This window comes from Crotalus tigris, unplaced genomic scaffold (genome assembly GCF_016545835.1).
Source record: "Crotalus tigris isolate CLP2741 ecotype Arizona unplaced genomic scaffold, ASM1654583v1 scf7180000024437.13266115, whole genome shotgun sequence".
In the NCBI taxonomy this organism is placed as follows: Eukaryota; Metazoa; Chordata; class Lepidosauria; order Squamata; family Viperidae; genus Crotalus; species Crotalus tigris.
The window spans coordinates 1,293,651-1,312,931 of NW_024100606.1; the positions used below are offsets into that span (position 1 = coordinate 1,293,651).

The 19,281-nt window shown below is 37.2% G+C and overlaps 1 protein-coding gene across 6 annotated transcripts in view; it reads right to left on the reverse strand.

Annotated features, from left to right (window-relative positions):
• LOC120302749 (reticulocyte binding protein 2 homolog b-like) overlaps positions 1–19,281 on the reverse strand; it is a 145,619-nt gene extending 126,338 nt beyond the window's left edge. For 5 of the 6 annotated variants that reach the window (XM_039331623.1, XM_039331624.1, XM_039331625.1 and 2 more), the window contains exons 1-11: positions 18,630–19,281; positions 14,403–14,750; positions 13,710–13,907; positions 12,840–12,936; positions 8,722–8,843; positions 6,325–6,410; positions 5,846–5,989; positions 5,575–5,646; positions 4,232–4,375; positions 3,365–3,430; positions 754–1,362 (exon numbers count right to left, since the gene is read on the reverse strand). In XM_039331623.1, the coding sequence (XP_039187557.1) occupies positions 754–1,362; positions 3,365–3,430; positions 4,232–4,375; positions 5,575–5,646; positions 5,846–5,989; positions 6,325–6,410; positions 8,722–8,843; positions 12,840–12,936; positions 13,710–13,907; positions 14,403–14,750; positions 18,630–18,658 (1,915 nt within the window). In that variant the 5' untranslated portion in view covers positions 18,659–19,281. The remainder of the gene's footprint in view (positions 1–753; positions 1,363–3,364; positions 3,431–4,231; positions 4,376–5,574; positions 5,647–5,845; positions 5,990–6,324; positions 6,411–8,721; positions 8,844–12,839; positions 12,937–13,709; positions 13,908–14,402; positions 14,751–18,629) is intronic. The other variant, XM_039331626.1, reaches the window with a different exon arrangement.

Genomic DNA, 19,281 nt, shown 5'->3' on the forward strand with positions numbered 1-19,281 from the left:
GAAAAGTGTGGAACATACTAATCCCATGATCCCTTGGTTTGATAAACAAATAGACTGAATGAACTCATTACTCACATGAGTAATGTAATATCATTATTCTTTAGTCTTCTACATCTTATGAGTAACACTATCCAGGGTCTGGTCCTACCTAAAATTTGGGAATGATTGCTCAAAAGGAGAAAATTGCATAAATCATTCTGCCTAAGGCTTCTCATTGAAAAGCCTGAATGTCAGAGATAAGAATACAGAAGACAAAAACGGAATATATAATCAGTGGCTATGGTTATGGAAAATTATAGTGGCTGTAGTTCAATACATTTGAAGCTCATATAGAGGGTTTATAGAGTAGACCAGAGTAAAAGGAAGCAAGCTGATATATGCAGCATAGTCAGAGGGAGAACCATTGATCTGTCAGGGATAAAGCAATGCAAAATCCTGGTGGATAATTCTAGCTCTACAATCTTAAATAAGTCTTCATAAAAGACTCTGTTAGGGAAAACAAAGGGATCACTTGTTCAAACTTCAGCTGGCCCTGAAGTTATCTAAAATTTATTAGACTCACCCTTCCTCTCCCTGCCAAATCCCTAGTAGTCAAGCAGAGGAGATGCTACCTCAGAAACTAGCTGTTCTTGGAGATGGTTACATGGCACTCATTAGAAGATAGATACCTGACTTATTCACCACATTTCAATGACCCGAAACATGGAAGCATAAATGTGTACTGCACTAAAAGGACAACATTTCAAAACTTACCTTCCTGAAATGGTAGATCTTCTGAATATTCTGTATCTTCACTTTCAGCTTTCTTAGCATCAGTTTCCTGGTTGTCTTCATTAAGATTAGGCCTAGCTGAGAGGTCATCTTGGAATAAAAGCTTCTTTTTCTTCTTCTTTTTCTGCTTCATGATGTCACTGCTAAGGTTTGCATGAGGAACTAAAGAAAGATCAGGTAGTTCTGGGGGCTTTTTCGATGGCCCTCTTGACTTTGACTGTGGGGCAATCATTTTACTTTCTCTAAGTGGGAGAGTGGAACTTAATGGAAACAGTGTGTCCTGACTTGTGTAGCCATATTTTGATCTAATCTTTGGCCATTCTGAGCTTTGGTCTTTTTTGTCCTTTTCATCCAAAACTGCAGGTGTTGCTTTGTTGGTTTTTTTTAGCCCTACAGGTTTCTGAGATTTATTTGCTTTCTTCTCTAGGCTGTCAACAGTGATCTCTTCATCTGGTTCATATAATCCAATCAAGTGAGCATAACCAAGTGGAATCCCTTTATCAAGCAAAATGTTTCTTTTCCATTCAACTTCACAATCATCTATAGTAGTAAAGTCTTGACAAGATCCTGTCTCCAAAATACCATACTCATCTGTAAGTAACGTGCAGAAAAAAATAATGAGATTATTAACTCACTTCTATAAAAGTGCTATCTGCACTCTTACTGCCAAATAACAATATTTTACAGAATGGTTCATTGTTATGAGTATAGTAAAAAGAAAATTACAGTGTTATTTTGAATCCTAGGTACCCATCATTCTCCATGCAGGAACAACATAATTGACTTTTCTCCAAGAAGTACTGTATATCTCATGATTTGTCTAAGAATCTTTGCTCTCCCTTTAGCCAATTATCTCTTTCCAAATCAATGATTCATAAATAAAACACAGGACGATGAGCTTCTCTAAAGATAGGACATTCTAAGAACCATCAAATAAACAACAAAAAAAGTAAAGTGTGCCTTCTATTTCAGTTCAGAAAATAAATACGCCTTAACTTTTTGAATTTTGGGAATCATACAAATATATATTTTTTCATAGTACATCAATCTTTTTCATATCAGTTCAATATACCATCCACTGTAAATCCTTACAAGAACCCTCTAAGATAGACTCTCCCCATTAGTCCCTCTGTGATAATCTAAAGCCTATCCATCTCAAAGCAAAAAAGGTCCACCCCAAACTAAAATTATGCTTTTTATATGGTCAGAGAATCCCTTGATCTAATAATTACAAGAAATAGGGAAGCGGGCTCAGAAACGTTCAAAACTATGAAGCGTGAATTAATTAAAGTAGATCACAGGATTCTGCATGATAGTTGGAGTAATTGAAACTAGAGATGTGAAGATAATTAGATTGATGAAAGTCACCTTACATTGTTGTTCAAGATTTCAAGAATATCACCCTGAAAAAACCAAGAATATAAAACTGCTGATTATATTTTGATAGCAGTGGTATTATTAAAATTGGGCAACAGTTAGTTCTGATACTAATTTTTCAAATGAACCCTTCTTGTTGCCCAGTTTAAAGAAAAATGTTGTCTCTGATTCATCTTTGCTGGTGCAATGTGGAAAAATAGTTGAGCTCAGCAGAGGATATGAGATAGCAGAAATATTCCTGCTTGGCAGGAAAAGTTTCTCCTTTCAAGATGAAAGAAAAGAAGAGTGTAGGCTCCTCATCTGGGTTTCTCAGGTATAGCAACTGTAAGAATATTTATTTTCCTTCATAAAAAACTCTCTTTTAAATGTGCTATTGTGGTGGAATCTGTTACTGGTTTACAGGAGGGACATGTCTTTCACAAGATGCTAAGAGGCATACCCTGAGTTCTTGGAATTCAGAAAGAGGTTCAAGAGGGATTTCCCTTAAAACTTTACAAGATTTACCTGATAGTTATGCAACTGGGTTTAGTCTGGCAAGATTCCTCTGTAAGGATGAATAGCAATAAAGAAACTATCTAGATCAATTCATGATGTCTTCTTGGTTCCTTGTGCCCGACAGCTAATCCCACATGGTCATTGGTAGTAAATTTTAGCATGTCATTTTTTATTTATTATTTGAAATAAAATGAATTTAGTTGATGTAGTTTCAGAGCAGTTATGTTCTAGTTTCCTAACTGAGAATTTGTTTTTCCCTCACCTTTGCAATAATAGGTGCTTTCAGAATTGAGCTCTGCTGCTAGGGGTCAGGAGTACCACAAATGTCCTGGATGGTGAAGCTGGCACTGCCTGGTAAGAAGTGAGGTAGGCATGAGCTGTGGGGTTTAGATACTGGCCATGATCCATTGCCACTGCATTGTGTAGCAAAAAAAAAAAAGTAACTTGCAGGGACCAGATAGAACAGGCTAGACTGGGGTCCCCAATTGCTGGGCTGCAGACTAGTATTGGTCTGTGACCTTTTAGGAGCTCAGGAGGTGGGTAAACAATAAAATCTCATTTGCAAATGCACAGGATCTAGGTGGCCATTCTCCCTTCCCCATTCTCATTCATAGAAAACAATTTTTCTTCCAAAATGGGTCCCTAGTATGAGAAAGGTTGGGGGCCACTGAGTTAAACAACATCCTACCATGAACCTAATTCATGGGCTGTGGACACTTACGCATATGATGATTTAATAATCCTCTCACAGCTGACAGAAATTCTGAGATGTTCAATTTCCCATCCTCTGTCAAAAGAAAAAGAGAGACTTCAGGCATGTACTATTTAAAGGAATCTTTTCCCCCTCCATTACATATGCATGCTTATAGTTTCCTATTAGGCAACTCATGCTTAATTATTGATAGTGTATCTCAGCTATCCTGAGGAATCAGCTCTACAAAGGAGTTCATTGAAGTCCAGCTTTATTGGTTTGTTGAAATTGGTTTAATTGGGTTTTCATTAGTTGACAGGTATTTGGACTTTAAAGGAATGGATATTCATTTCAGTCAAACACATATATATTTGTTGTTGCTGTGACAGTAAATATGATATCATTTGAATAACTGATGTAAACATTTGCTGAAAATCTCAAAACTTTCCTCCCTATTCTTCGTCACAGCTAATTTTCATCTCAATTTATAGAAAAGTGTTCATGATAAATGTAATAGAATTATAAAGCAAGGAAACTGGCAATGTCTCTAGTGCAGTGTTTCTCAACCTTGGCCATTTTAAACTGTGAGGACTACAACCTCAGAATCCTCCAGACAACATCATGTTGGCTGGAGAATTTTGGGAATTAAAGTACACACACAACTTAAGTTTGCAAAGTTGAGAAACACTGCTCTTGTATTTAATTTTGATGCACACTGAGAGAGAACTTGGAACCATAAATTTCACATTTCCTTTGAGATGAACTTTTGGTTCTTCTGTTGAAATCAAAGACTAAAAAAACTTGACAACAACCTTGAGTTTAACATCAGATTTTATAATCTTTTTAATGGTACCATCGTCCCCAACCCAGCATATACTGAAATAGGCAGATACTTACTGGTAATTGTAGTGCGTTCTAGTGTCTGCTGTATAATTAGGGGACTGAGGCTGACCCCCAAGCATGCTAAAATTGGCTCCAGTTCTTCAATGGCTATCATATCTCTTTTAATGGATCGGAAAACCCACTGAACATTCTCAAAAGCTGCAGAGTATGCAAGAGAATGAAAATAGGACAATTAAAAAGCCACCTCAGTAATTTACATATATTTCAATAGAAAACCACTTTTGCCTTAATTTGTAAAGCTGCTGGATGAATTGAAAATAGTGCAAAAGGTTATACAGAGACACAGTTTGTAGATTATATTGTAGCTGTCTGTTTACATGATGGGTGTAATGTACATGACCATTCATTCAACAATAGTTCAAAATAACAACGGTGCTGAACAAATGGTGTTATCACCAGTCACTGTATTTATAGCTCTTTCAGCATTCCTGCAATCATGTGATTGTAATCTGCAACTTTTCCTGCCAGTTTCTGAAAAGAAAGTCAATGGGGAAGCCAGCAAGAAATCATAAGTTGCAGTTTCATGAGGTCCTTGCTCAACAGTCCATGCAGTTTTCACTTAATGAGGGCAACCGGGACTGCCAGAACTGCTGCTCTTAAGTTGTGTGTGAGTTTTAACTTAAGGACAAAGTTTCTGGTCCCAGTTAGTTAGGACTTCCTGTAATATGGTTGCAATCTTTGGCCAAGCTAATATGGTATCACAAAATGTTCATGAAAATTTCATTAGCATGGGAATAAAATCATTGATACTAAAATGGTCAAGAAGAAATACTATAGTCAGTGAAGCATTTTTGGCCCAAATTTTTCACTGATCTCACAGGGATTCTGGTAGATACCAGTGATTAGGTTACAGAACTATCCTGCAGCTAAAAATTGTCATAACGTTATCTTAGTATTGGGCCTCAAATAACAGTCAAGTTTTTGTAAATTCACATAAAGTAGTTACTTGTAATTTTTGAAGTCCTCCAATTCTGCACCTGGCCATCTTAAAAGGCCAGTGACTGGATAGGTACTATCAGGTTTAGGACAGGCCTCTAACATTACGTTTATCTCAGGCAAAGGACGGAATAGTGCCTCCCTTCTTGCTCAAGTTGTCTGCTGAATCTTATTTCAGCATTAGTGACATCCGAAAGCAGCAAGGAAACTTAAAATAGCATGAATAAATGTAGATTTAACTCAGAGAAGGAAGAAGGACATGACCCATCACATAAAAGACACATGAGCCTTGAGAACATAGAAAGCGTGAGGAAAAAAATTCAAAATAACTTTATATTGACTATGACTCTATGAGGAATGTTCTTCATTAAGTACCAATGATGTCAGTTTCCTTTACATACCCTCAAGATCAATGTAGAGTAAGGTGTCACGTGCAACATCCAAAAAGTCGTAAAAATCCAGATTGCCATGTGCTGCATGAAAATGAAAAGCAAGATGTGATGGTAAGGTGTGAGGTGTGGGTTTATTATAAATGAATCAAATGTAATATGTTCTATTTATTTCATGTGCACACGCACACACATACACAAGCATGCACACAAGGATTACTTGTTTCAAATTCATGTAAGATTTATGAAATTCTTAGGTTTAAGAATGAAAAATAGCACACACCATCAACAGGGATAAACTGGAGAATCTGAAACATCTGAGCTTTGGTCAGAAGGATCCCCAACGTGTGTAAGGTAAGGAGGAGATAGTTGATGTGAATTCTTCCCCTTCTGATGGCACTAAAAATGGTGCAAGTCCTGGAGAGTCCTGGAAAAGCAAACATAATTTATTCTGAGTCTGCTAAAAGACCTTAAAAGCAAATTATATTAACGATTTATTTGACCCAAAGAAATCCAGATATCCTCAGTCTGAAATCTATTTCAGATCTTTTCATCAGATTATTCCACAAAAGCTTAAAGGAGTCTGGCAATTTGGACAACCTCAAAAGTTTGGTTGATAAAAGTAAAAACATACTTTTTTCATCCGGAAGCAGCATACAGTTACTTGGTAGAGAGATGGGCAGCATACAAAACAAACAAACAAACAAACAAATCTGTTACCAATTTCAATAGTAAGGAAAATGCAACCATATTCTCCCTTACCTTTTGCTCCATGAAGAAGACATGGGTCAAAGTGCTCTCCCTCATCACAGAATGTTGTGTAGAGATTGTACATAGCCTTACTTTGCCTGCCAAGACACACACACACACACTAACAGGTGACAAATACATTAATTTATCTCTTTCTTGCATTCAAAACACAACTTCTTCCAGTCTAATGGCTGCGCCTTGATGTAGGGCCATAGGTCTCCATTCCTATTTCTTTAGAAACTTACACTACAAAATCATGAGTTGATAGAGAAACCAACTTATTCTTTAGAGAAGGAATGAAAAGCAGATATATTCATTCCAAAAGTTGCAATATGGTAAATTGGCATAGCATTAAAAAAGATGGAGTTTCCAATCACATAGATATTTTTTCTGTGTCTATAGTCATAGATATGATGGTTCTTTTTTTTCATATTGTTGAAGGTGTGTAGGTAAAATTTTATTTTCTCAGAAGCTTGAATCTCTGAAAAGTGAACCTTTATTTTAGAAAGTAATAATGTACAATAAATATTAGAATTTCTACCAGATATAGATCTTATAAAAGACAGATTTTATATATCATTGGAACTGTAGACAGTACAATGTCAACTATTATCTATTCAATTAGTATAACTTTGCAACAGTTGATTTCAATTCAAATCTTGAATTAAAGATCATTGCCTGTTACAAATGCAGCTGGTTTAAAACCACCTGTTGCTAATTGCAATTTTTGTTGCTCTAATCATAGCAATTTATGTCATAAAAGGAGATATTGGAATGAAACATAGAGTTTATCCTGCTTTTCAAGGTGGTTGAAAATTATGACGCCAAAAATATATTGACACTATCTGGAAACATAGCTGGCTGATGTGCAGCTATGAAGAGAGAATAATATGGTTTGTAAGGAAGACCTAATACTCAGGATTATGCTTCTGACACCCTGTGATTTTTTTTCTCCTTACAGAAGATGCAGCATTTTAAAACAAAATTATATGGCTGCTCCTCTTGCCATAGCAACTGTGAGCAGCAAACCAAGTTTAAACAGAAATTAAAATCGTAAAGCATGCAGTGCTAAATATGCAATTCAAAGCAAACATGGCAGCTGAAAAAAGCAATGTAAGCTAATATCAAAACACCAAACCTCACTAATTCCACAACCCACCATGTTTTCAACAACTTCCAGATCAGCAATGTACTATGATTAGTACATTGAGATTATAACATGGCATGATGATGTATTTCCCCCCTTTCTAAAGCCATTGAAAGGCTTGGAGGCAGAATGGCCACCAATGTTCCTCATACTGTGCTTATCCCAGTGTCCTATGTTCATTTAGAGGAGGGGGGTCTATTAAAGTCAATGGTCCCATAAACAGGATTGTGAATATACTTCTTGTATGAATTCCATCTGATAATTTTAAACACTGAATTATTTTGAATATCTTCAGGCTAGCAGCTGGTAATCTCATACCAAGTATACAAAATTCCTATAGTTCTTGATTTATGACCACAATTGAGCCCAAAATTTCTGTTGCTAAGTGAGACATTTGTTAAATGAGTTTTGCCCCATTATATGATCTTTCTTGCTATGGTTGTTAAGTGAATCATTGCACTTGTTAAATTAGTAGCATAATTCCTAAGTGAATCTGGCTTCTCCATTGACTTTATCAGAAGGTTGCAAGATTACATGACCCCAGGACACTCATAAATATGAGTCAGTTGCCAAGCATCTGAATTTTGATCACATGATCATGGGGATGCTGCAATGGTTGTAAGTCTGAAAAATGGTCATAAGCAGTGGTAGCTAATTTTTTGTTGCCCAGGCTCAGAATGGGCTTCCGGAAGTGGCATCTACACAGAGAATCGGTTGTTCACATATTTGAATCCCACCATTGGCCATAAGTCACTTTTTTCAGTGAGTATGTAACTTTGAATGATCACTAAATGAACTGTTGTAAGTTGAGGATTACCTGTACTTTAGCAGTGTCTTCTGGTAGCATGAGATTTTTGCAAATTATATTAGAGTAGATGTACTCCAAAGTAGTCTCCCAACATATTTTTAGTCATCTGGGGAGAAGTGTCATTAATCGCTCTATCTCTGCTTCTAATTTACTTCAAAAAATATATTCATTCCCACAGAATAGTTGGGATTTTTTTTAAAAAAAATGCCACACACACACACACACACACACACACACACACACACCATCCCTGATGCCCTTAATAGACAGTTCTACTCTTTTCAGTTCTGCTCCAGGATAGATTTTTTTTTACATTAAGCTGCAGATTTTAGATATTTAATATCTACAAATGGAAGATAATATCTGCTTTCTAACCTAAAAAGGCTTTGTCTTGTCCAGTATTCATTGCAGATGTTTCCCTTATTAAATCAAGTATTCTAAGTTGCCCAAATACCTGTTGCTTCCTTTGGAGGAGAGTATCCTAAGCATTTGAGCTTTGGTAAATGCCCGGTGGTCTTTCTTCCTTTTTACATCCTTGAAAATTTTTTGTTTCAGCACCTTCTCTGGAGAGCAGATCTAATGGAGAGGATGAAATGACACCATGCACTCAACTATACTTTTTATCAGTTTTAGGCAGGAAGAAGTATAAACAACATCTTACTCCTGTACAGGTATGAGTTATTACTAGGGGGCATGGAAGAGAAAGAATCCATTCCCATCTCAAACTTACCTAGGACCAAGTAAAGTTAGAAGGATGTGTGAAGTAAAATCTAGTGCAACTTAACAGATTTCCTGGCACAAACCTTTATTCCAGCAATAATTAAAAATAAGTGATGAATAAGAAAGAAGCACAAATGTCATAATAAAAAGTGAAAAGAAAACCTGTGCCAAATGTGAAGCTCCTTCAGTCCTAATGTTGACATAATACTATGGTAACTTAGATAGATAGATGGATGGATGGATGGATGGATGGATAGATAAATAGATAGATAACCTTTATTGTCATTTTTTACTGTGAGCACAATGGCACACATTAAAAAAGAAATTTAGTTGTTTGCTCTCAAAGTGTATATATAACACACATTTAAACATATTATATACAACATATGTATAGACTGTCTTGCATCCTTACATATAAGTAACATATAAATATTAATCACTGTCCGGCTTCCAGTTTGCTGACACAGCCGCTGCGGACGTTGGAAGGTGAGCTTCATCTTCCATGTCCAATTTCGCACCCCTGGGGGACCCTGGAAAAGGTCAAAAGTCACCCTGTATGGGCGACAAGCAAGGAGGGGACCCCTGTTTGATCACGGGAGGGCAGTACCCTTCTGCTCGATCTGGGGCAGCCCTCCAAATTGGCAGATGAAAGACTGGCCATAGAAATATGGCCCGTCACTAGGCTGCAGACAGCCGAAGTCAAACTTACCACTAGGCACCTATAAAGCAGCACGGATGAGACTGGGTGAGATCTGAGCCTCTCTTCAATCCTAACTATTTTTTCCACCTGTATAAGCTGCCCAAAGTATTTTCCCCCCTGTAGAGAGATGGAAGGAAAAGTCCATCCAACACTCTAAAAACAGTGGTGACTGATTATCCAGGGGGAATTTAAAACACTGAAAGAATAACCTGATTCTAATTGGATTTCTATCCTTCTAAAATTTGAGGACTAAAAGATTTCTTATTCTTATTGAAAATTTGGGTTTTCACTTACAAAAAAGAAATAAAATTGGAAAAAGGATTATAAAAATTTTGGACTTTAAAAAAAATCTTAAATGGTATGGGCGACATCTTGTGGCTAAACCTGATATTACAACTTGTTATTGTCTAAAAGAGACTTGGCTTGAAGCCCAGACTATAGATAAGATTTTTGCAACCTTGGCAGCCCAGCTGTGTTCTATACTCAGTGACAAAATTATTTTCATTCTCTGATTGTAAAGCTTTTAATTTAACACATCACTAAGAGAACATGGATGAAGATCAGGAACAGATTCTCTTTATGCTGAAAGCAATTTATGAAACTATTCTTACAGCTACTGATGAAATAAGAAGCTACAGAAAAGAACAAGATGTTAGCCTAGATATATGAACCCAAACTTTGATTACAACTAAAGAATCATCTACACAGAATATAACAGAAGAAGTGGAACAATCAAATACTATGATAGAAGATTCAACTGATCAACAAACACAGTTAATGAAAAACCCAGAAAAGGGACTGACAACACTGAAATGGAAAAGACTTTCTATATAAACCAGAAGAAATCTAAGAATCAAGAACAGACCGAAGGGAAGATAATCATTTCAGGACAACTATATCGAGATGGAAAAATAGAGAGATGATTTGTTAGTCCTTCCAAAAAAGTGGTGACTGGAGGGTCTTTTTAAATCTCAAACAATATATATAATAATAGTGGGAGATCTATTTGATAACTTAAAAGCATGGATATGGAAGGTGAGTTGGCAAAGAAAAAAAGCTAGAATAAGGTTGAAGAAAATTGGGGTTTTGACTTATTAGTGAGGATTAAAATAGAATATACTCAAAGAGACAAGATGTGTACTTTGAATACTAGATTTTGTTATAAACTGAGATAAAGAAAACTTTGGTCATTTAAAACTTGTAAGTATAAATATTAAAAGTTAAATTTGAATATTGATTTGTTTATAAAGGTTGAATATAAAAGTAATGAAGATATATAAGCTAAAAATCTATTGATAAATGTAATAAACATGTTTTTACTTAGCTGATATAGTAAGAACTGTACTAGCTTAATATGAGATAGTAGACATTAAGAGAAAAAGAGAGGAAATATTTGATGTTGAAATAAATATTAATCACTATCCATTTTAAATACATAATGGAAGGAGGAAGATTTAGAGTTCACAAGGTTAATACTGTATGGAACAAAACTTGTAAGGCAAGGTGGTCTTATTATTATTATTTGAACAAAAAGCCACCTACTAATTTCAATTTAAAGCAAAACAACACTTTTTTCTCAATTACATCAACAGGATACAATGGATTCCTATATACAGTATAACTGTAGGTTTATACATTATAAAAATATAAATAAATAGATAAGTATTTATTCAAGACAAAAGTCGCCAAAATGCTTATGTTGCTGATTAAAAGTTTTTGTTCTCCCTCTGTTCTTCTTCTTTTGCTATACTGTTTTTTCTGTTATACTGCATTTGTTCACTATTTTTTATATTATAATATTTATTAGCTACACAATGCACTGATTTTGTAGGCTGTAAAGGCAGACATCGAAAATAAGTCATTTATCTAATGGCTAATCAGTGTCTATACTTCAACAAATAGGATTTTTGTGTCCATTATCAGGAGATGCAAATAAAGGAGTATAAAGTATTTACAACTCAGTTGAAATGAAGGGTCCTTGGTCCTCTCTGAATTTGGTTGTTTTGTTGCATATGTTTCATTAGCCAAATTAAGCAACATCACTAATGCTAGGATGGTTTGAGTAATGAATATCTTCAAGAAAACAATCAGGCTCAGAGAGCACCAAGGACCCCTCATATCAGGAGATTATTTCATTCTGATTTGTCTACTACAAGGGCCTCTAAATCATAGAATCATAGAATTATAGGGCTGTAAGGGTACTTGTAGTCCAATCCCATGCCTAAGAAAATAATAGTCTCAAAGCGTGATACATTTTTGTAATTCTTTGGGAGCTTAATCGATTGTCTCCTCTGCCATTTTCAATGGCATTAAAGTCACACAAACATTTCATGCTGGGATCACTTCCAGAAGACATCAAAGAAAGATGTGGCCACAGCCCTGCTCTTATAATTGTTGTAACTTCCCACCTCAGTTAGTTGACTGAATATATTGTAGTTATAATAAAGATGGAATAGGAAAATATCTTGGGGAAAGCTATGAGGAGCCACTTCCCTACTGCTGATGAAACACTGCGTGATTCCATAATTCAAATAATATCTTTCCTTCATTTTTATTATATAGATGCTTTTATTCTCCATATTGCCAAGGACAAGGGGCAATCACTTACAGCCCACTGAACACTCCTGCCAATAGACCCCAACCCTGTTTCCTTCCAATTTGGGGCAAGAAAGAATAAAATCCTGCTTTTTTCCTACGGATGTGAAACAGTTCCATAGTTCTGCCTCTTTGCCAAAACATTCAGTGTGATCTCCAGTATGAAAAGGTTGGCTTAAGGATGGTTTAAGCATTCTTGGCTTAAGGAGGTCTTTAATTAGAAGCTAGTTCAGAAATTCGGGGTTTCTCAACCTCAGCAACTTTAAGATGTGGGGACTTCAACTCCCAGAATTCCCACGTTGACTGCTCTAAATTTGGGGGGTTTGTAACAGAAGTATGTAGTTCATACCGGGATGCTTTTCTTTCCCATTTCTATGGCTTTGTTTGATCTGAGAGTATGATGTAGGATGCTTAATGCTTCCTGGTGTCAGTAGAAGTTCATTGATGGTGGTAATGGAAAAACTGTCTTTCAGAGTACACTACTACTTCTCCTTTCCTAGGAAACTCCAATACTTTAAAACTAGCATCTTGATACAGTCTCAAACTCTTGTTCTCACCTCACGTCCTCTGAATAGTGGTCTTTGACGTCTCCAAATAATGCTTTTGTGAAGTGGTGCTTTGGGAAGATGCAATGGGCTGTGCTTGATCAATCGTCTGTGAGATAGGAAAAAGGAAAAAGGAAAGATTGGCATATTGGGAAAATGACTGAAACGTATTTCCTGAATTTTTCATCTTAAAGTGCTTTAAAAGAAAGTGAAACTGACAGAGCACAGAATATAGTCCAAGATTTTAATTAGACTAGATAAAGGATTTACAGTGACAAGAGCCAATATGCCTTGTTTAAAAGAAAATAATTTCAGATCATTAAAGATCTGTGATTTGATTAGAAACATTGGAAGACTTTGAACCCGAAACAATACTCAGAATAGTTTTTAATTTTTCAAGTTGTTTGTAATCCGTCTGATGCGCAAACTGCATAACCAATCTATCTTCTACCCATCCCAATTTAAATTCTACATTACTCTAGCCAGTATATGCTTCTGATGAAGTGAGCTGTAGTTTACTGGTATCTTGTAATAAAATTGGTTAGTTATAAAAGGTGCTATCCAATTACTTCTGATTGTCTTGAAATTAATGGCTTCATACAATTGTACAGGCAGGATAATCCCACCATTCATTGACCATGGAAATTTTGACCCTGTAAAGATTTAAGACAGCTACAAACATTCAGGAAAATATTTCAGTGGCCAAACTTTTCATAAATTCCAGCCTGCTGCTTTCTTGAAGATCAGCTCCTTCTGTCTCAAGATTACCTGAGATGTACCCCAGCACAGTACAAAACAGTCAATGGGGGGGGGGGGAAACAATGAGAGGAATGTAATATACAGAGTGCCCAAAGCCCATCATCACTCGATGTCTTAGCTTACTCAGTTTTACTGCAGCCACAGCGGTTATGAAAGGAAGGCTTGTGTGCTGGAACAGAAAATCTGAGTTCTTCTTCCTTCCATTCTGTAGGCTTCTTCCACAAGCATACAGGAACAACAGTCTCAACCTCAGACTGCAACTCTGGATTCACCAACTGGGATTCCACCCAAGTTGCCGTCGTTAGATCGTCAGTATCAGTTCTAGGAAGAGAAAAATAAACTCAAATCAAGGAACATATGAAACTCTCTCTGTGACTGGGTTCATATGACACACCTTTGGCTTCTGAGTTTAACCCTTTTTTGGTGATTCCAGAATACATTGAGTTATTAATTAGAAAAATTACCAAAATCCCTGACTTTAAATTAGAGTTAAAACTGATCAATCTTAGCAAAGGCAAAATAGTGACTGCACATCATGAATATGATCACTCAGATTGTTAGATGACAGCATGAAAAAAACCATATCTTAATATTGTAGAAAGTTAGCATGTAAAATTTAAGATTCATCAGATAAGTGCTATATAGCACAGGACTTCCCTTTCATGTAATGGTTTAAGCAGCTGAAAGCTGTTACAAAGATAGTGAAAAGATTAGATTAAGCTGAACTGCGTATAACTGAGGTCCCTTTGGAAATTATCATCTAAATTGCAGGACCAAAAAATACTGATAATCTTATCTTCTGCTGTTCTGACTTACTGCTCTGAAGTGAGGGAGGAAAAATTAGTTGTGCTTTGTTCAGGAGTAAGAAAGCTAGATAGAACATCCTTCCAATCTGATGTCTCTTTTCCCCATGAACTAGAGGAATGTAACGTTGAGGGATCTTTATCTTCCTGCAGTTCAGATGTTTTTAAGGATGGCTTGGTGTCATCCTCATTCCGTTTCTCCAGGTCTTGAGCTTTGTTCTCTTCAACCTCTGTATTGGGAGATTTGTTGTCATCTTTACCCTCCTCATTTGGGTGATTGGATTTGTTCTCCTCAGCTTCTGTATTTGAGTCCTGAGGATGACCATCCATTTTGGTGTTCTCAGTTAGATCTTGAGATTTGCTGTGAAGGAAGAAGAACAAAGCATTCATTTACAGAGATGGTTCTGGCTTTGTTTCTCTCTAGTTACTCTCCACCAGGGGCAGATAGTTCTAGTACTTTGCAACTTTTTGGTGATATAGAAGCATAGTAAGTTCAGTTGTACCTGTAGCATGCATGCCATATGCTATCATTACATAGATTGCTCCAGGGGAGGATACCAAGCACAGACAGTCCTCATTTAGTGACTGCTTTGGATAACAACTATTTGCAATTATGGCAGAGATGAAAGAGTAATGTTGTGACCAGTGTGCTCATTTATGAGCTTTGCAATGTCTCTTAGACACATGTTCACCATTATAGCCAGTCAGTACACTTTCTGTGACTGATCCATTTTTTCCTCCCTTGTCCCAAAAACAGAGCGATTACCTAAACAAACTATTTCTTCCTGAGTTGCTTTTCTCTGCAGCACAGTGTGTCCCTAAAAAGTGCTAACTGCGAGTTAATAAGCTCAGCTATATGATCTTAATAAGTTGATTAGAATGCACTTACAGAGTAGCAATAGCACTTAGACTTACATATTCTTCATAGTGCTTTACAGCCCTCTCTAAGCAGTTTGCAGAGTCAGCATATTGCCTCCAACAATCTGGGTCCTCATTTAACTGACCTTGGAAGGACAAAGATTGAATCAACTTTGAACCAATCAGGGTCAAACTCCTGATAGTGGGCAGAGTCAGCCTTCAATACTGTGTTCTAACCACTGTACCAACATACCTCCTCTGCTGCATCAAACTAACAAGCCTTAGTCAGTTTCATGCTGAAGGGGTTTTTTGCCTCCTAAAGAAAGCTGAAATCATAAGCACAGAGTCATGTGATTTCCATTTAGTGACACTTCATTTAATGACTAATTTGACAGAACCAATTGCAGTCCCTAAATGAGGAGTACCTGCATGTCTTTCACTGGCCTTTAAGGCAGAAGTGAACAACTTTTCAGGCTCAGGGAACTATTGTGCAATTTTGCAAAATGGTCCAAGTACCTGCATGTAAATTAAATATAACAGTCTCATGAGATGACATTTTGGCAATCTTCCTTGGATATGTTACTAAGACTTCGTGTGTCATCCTTAATATCTTGCAAGAATATCTGATATTTCTTCAGCCTTAGAAGATGAATGACTTCAGAGGTTCCACAGAACAAGATTTTGTCCTATTAATTTAACTGCTGATGGATCACAGATAAATAATTTTGAAAATGATGTGTGCTACTTCTTTTATAATTTGTTTACTTATTTATTAGATTTTTATCCTACCCTTATTACTTTATAAATAACTCAAAGCAGCAAACATACTACTTAATGCTCCTTCTTCCTTCTATTTCCCCCCCCCCCCAATAACTGAGACAGAATGACTGGCCTAAAGTCACCCAGCTGGCTTTCATGCCTAAAGAAGGACTAGAACTCAGAGTATCCTGTTTTCTAGCACCTTAACCATTAGACAAAACTGACTATCTTTTCTTTTGCTACCTATTTTGCTACTGCACAAATGCATGGCAAAACATAGGAGAACAAATACATCAGGACAAGAGTCAGAGGTCTATTTGCATTTGAAAGACAATTGTCATGACAATTGTCGTGTCTGTCCACATTCTGAACAGAGATGATACTGGTTTGAAAGAGGGCTCAAAGAGGCCATCTACATTAAGACTGAACAGCTCTCTCTCAACAGAGGGGATGGGATATGACACCACCTATCTCCTTTTTACAACACCTATCAGCAGTTCCAAGAAGGTTCCAGACCCATTTATATTATTCCCATGATCTTGAGGGCACAGATAAACCTCCAAATGGCCTTAATGACTCTCAGAAAGAAGACTAACAATCAGATGACTGCAAGGAACATACATACTTCCATTCTCCACCTTTCAGTCAGAACTGAAGAACCTTCTTGGATGAAAAGCAAAACATCTTCAAGGAAAAACACAGAAAATCTAGTTGCCTTTTGAAAAATCACCTTTGGGACAGCTATGACTAGATAACTGAGAATCTCTATAGATCAGGGGTGACAAATTCAATTTCATTGAGGGCCTCATCAGCATTATGGTTGCCTTCAAAGGGCCAGTTGGGTGTAGCTGGGTAGGCATGGCTGGATGGTCACAGCGGGTTGCTGCGACTAGGTAGGTGTGGCTGGATCGACTGGTGTGTGTGTGTGTGTGTGTGTGTGTGGGTGTGTGAGGCTCGTGGGTGCTATTCTGAGGCGGCTGCTTCACCAGGCTGTCTGCGACAGCGGCTTCCTTCGGGGCTCGAGAGCTTCACAGGATGGAGGAGAGTAGAGGAGCGGCAGAGCTCCTGCTGGATGGGGTTGCTGCTGCTGCTGCTGCTGCCAGTGCTGCTGCCATGCAGGTAAAATGAGGTGAGGCGAGGCAGATGGTGGGGTGGGGGTGGCCTGGCTGTGGGGCCCCCGAGGTGCATGAGGGCAGTGCAGGTGGGGCAGGGCCGAGCACAGCTTATCGAACACCCTGGGATCACATCCAGCTGGCCGTTGCTGCCGACCAATGAGTGGCCATGGGACCAACGAGTTGCAGCTGCTGCGAGGCATTGCCAGCTCCCGCATGCTCACCACCTCTTTTGCGCATGCCCAGAGGGAGCACCCATCTGGGATGGGGTGGACTGGGGCCAAGGCAGTGGGGGCCGGCCCTTTGCTATCTCCACAGATCATGGGCCAGATCTGGCTTCTGGGACTTGAGTTTGCCATAGATAAAAGCTATCCATGTTAAAAAGATAAGAACTTAAACAGCTTATTTTCTAGTGGTTTATCAAGATGGGTGGCTTTTCAGAGAAGGTAACAAAAAGCCAAGACAGTAATTTTGACTTTCTTAAGCCTCTCTCCTGCCTCATATCATGCCAAATGAATGGTGAAAATGGCTCTCACAGTTTTCACCTAAAATTCCTGCCAACCCAACAGAATTGTAGAATTAAATCTGGGACCTTCTGCATTAAAATAGAAGCTCTTCTACCAAGCCTAAAATTATTCACCTTCAGGGGAGATATGTTGTCAAATCTAAATTCGTAAAATGAATAGTGGCCTTCTCTGAAGGTGGGGGATGTTTTCAGTTATCTTTGGTAAGGATATATCTTTTGGAATGTAAGAATGAAAGTAAGCTTCACTCTCTGCAGTTTGGATGAACTGCTTAAGTGTAAATCAACATTTTGTTTTTTAAATAAATGTCTTCGAACTCAAAATATTAAACAAAAATTTGAAAAAAAATTGCAATGGAAGATTTTTGTGTCAGGAATGCAACTTTTATTTATGTCCCAGTGAACATATTTTATTCATGAAAACAGTTCCCATTTGTGAAGCTTTCTGAATCCTGAGAAAATAAAACACCTGTTTATTTTTATTTATTTTATCCAATTTGTAGGCTGTGTAGCTCCATGGTCACTCTGGGCAGCTTACAAATAAAAGAAAAGCAATATATATACATATACATATATATAAAGAGAACATAGCTAACTGAAAAATAAACACTGAAGTTTAAATCTTATAAAACTAAATAAAGGGCTTCACAACTACCCAATCCTGGAAAAACAGCTAGTTTTTTGGTAGTTCCAAACATTTCATAAAGGTGGGTACCACTTTAATTTCTTGGAGCAGAACGAATATCAGAGGAAAGGCACTGCCATAGAATAGGCATAAATCTTGGATCCCATAAGATGATGGGACTTAAAATGTGTATTGATTAAAACCAAGCTCCACTAAGGCTGTCCCACCTACTCCTTCAGATCCAGCCTATTTCAATGCTGACCACATACATTTTAAAACTTAAGACAAATCTTATTAAAAGTATAATTTTGTTTTGCATGATAAAGTAGCTGAATTTTTTTTTACAGATACAAAATTATTAACCTTCCATTTTTCTTGAGTGGGGTGTCCATTCTTCTGAAACACAGTTTTGTTACTTCCTCATCAGTAGTGATGTCCAATAAATTCTTCAAAAACAAAGTCTCAATGAAAACATGAAGAATGCTACATCTTAGCTGGAGTGTAACAGAAACTACTATCCATTTCTGACAGCAAACTTTCAGCCAGAAATGGCAAGTGCAAACTGAAATACTTACAACAAAATGCTGTAATAGTTGCCACAGCTGTCTTGCCAAAAAGTTTCTGGGATTAACAAGTTTGCTGACAATATCCAAAAGGTCAGAAATTGAAATATGACAGTGTCGAACAGCCAGGACAATCAACTAGAGTTTAGAAATTTTTAAGATTTCTGATCTTCCCCTGGCAACATAAAAGAGGTCTTATGTTTTGTGCCAAATGTTAATAGGAGGGTCCAAGAGAGTTTGATGGAACTGGCTCTCTGGAGATGGATATGCAGCCCTCTACAACACTAGATTCTCCCCCTCTGCCTTGACTTCAGTAGCTGCACGGAGAAGTTCCAATCTAATGATGTCATAGAATAGGGCATGACCTTTGTGGTATAAATACTTCTCCAGTTGGTAGAGAAGAAAAAAAGTCTCTTAATCATTCATCAACATTAAAGGTCCCAAACTGTGAA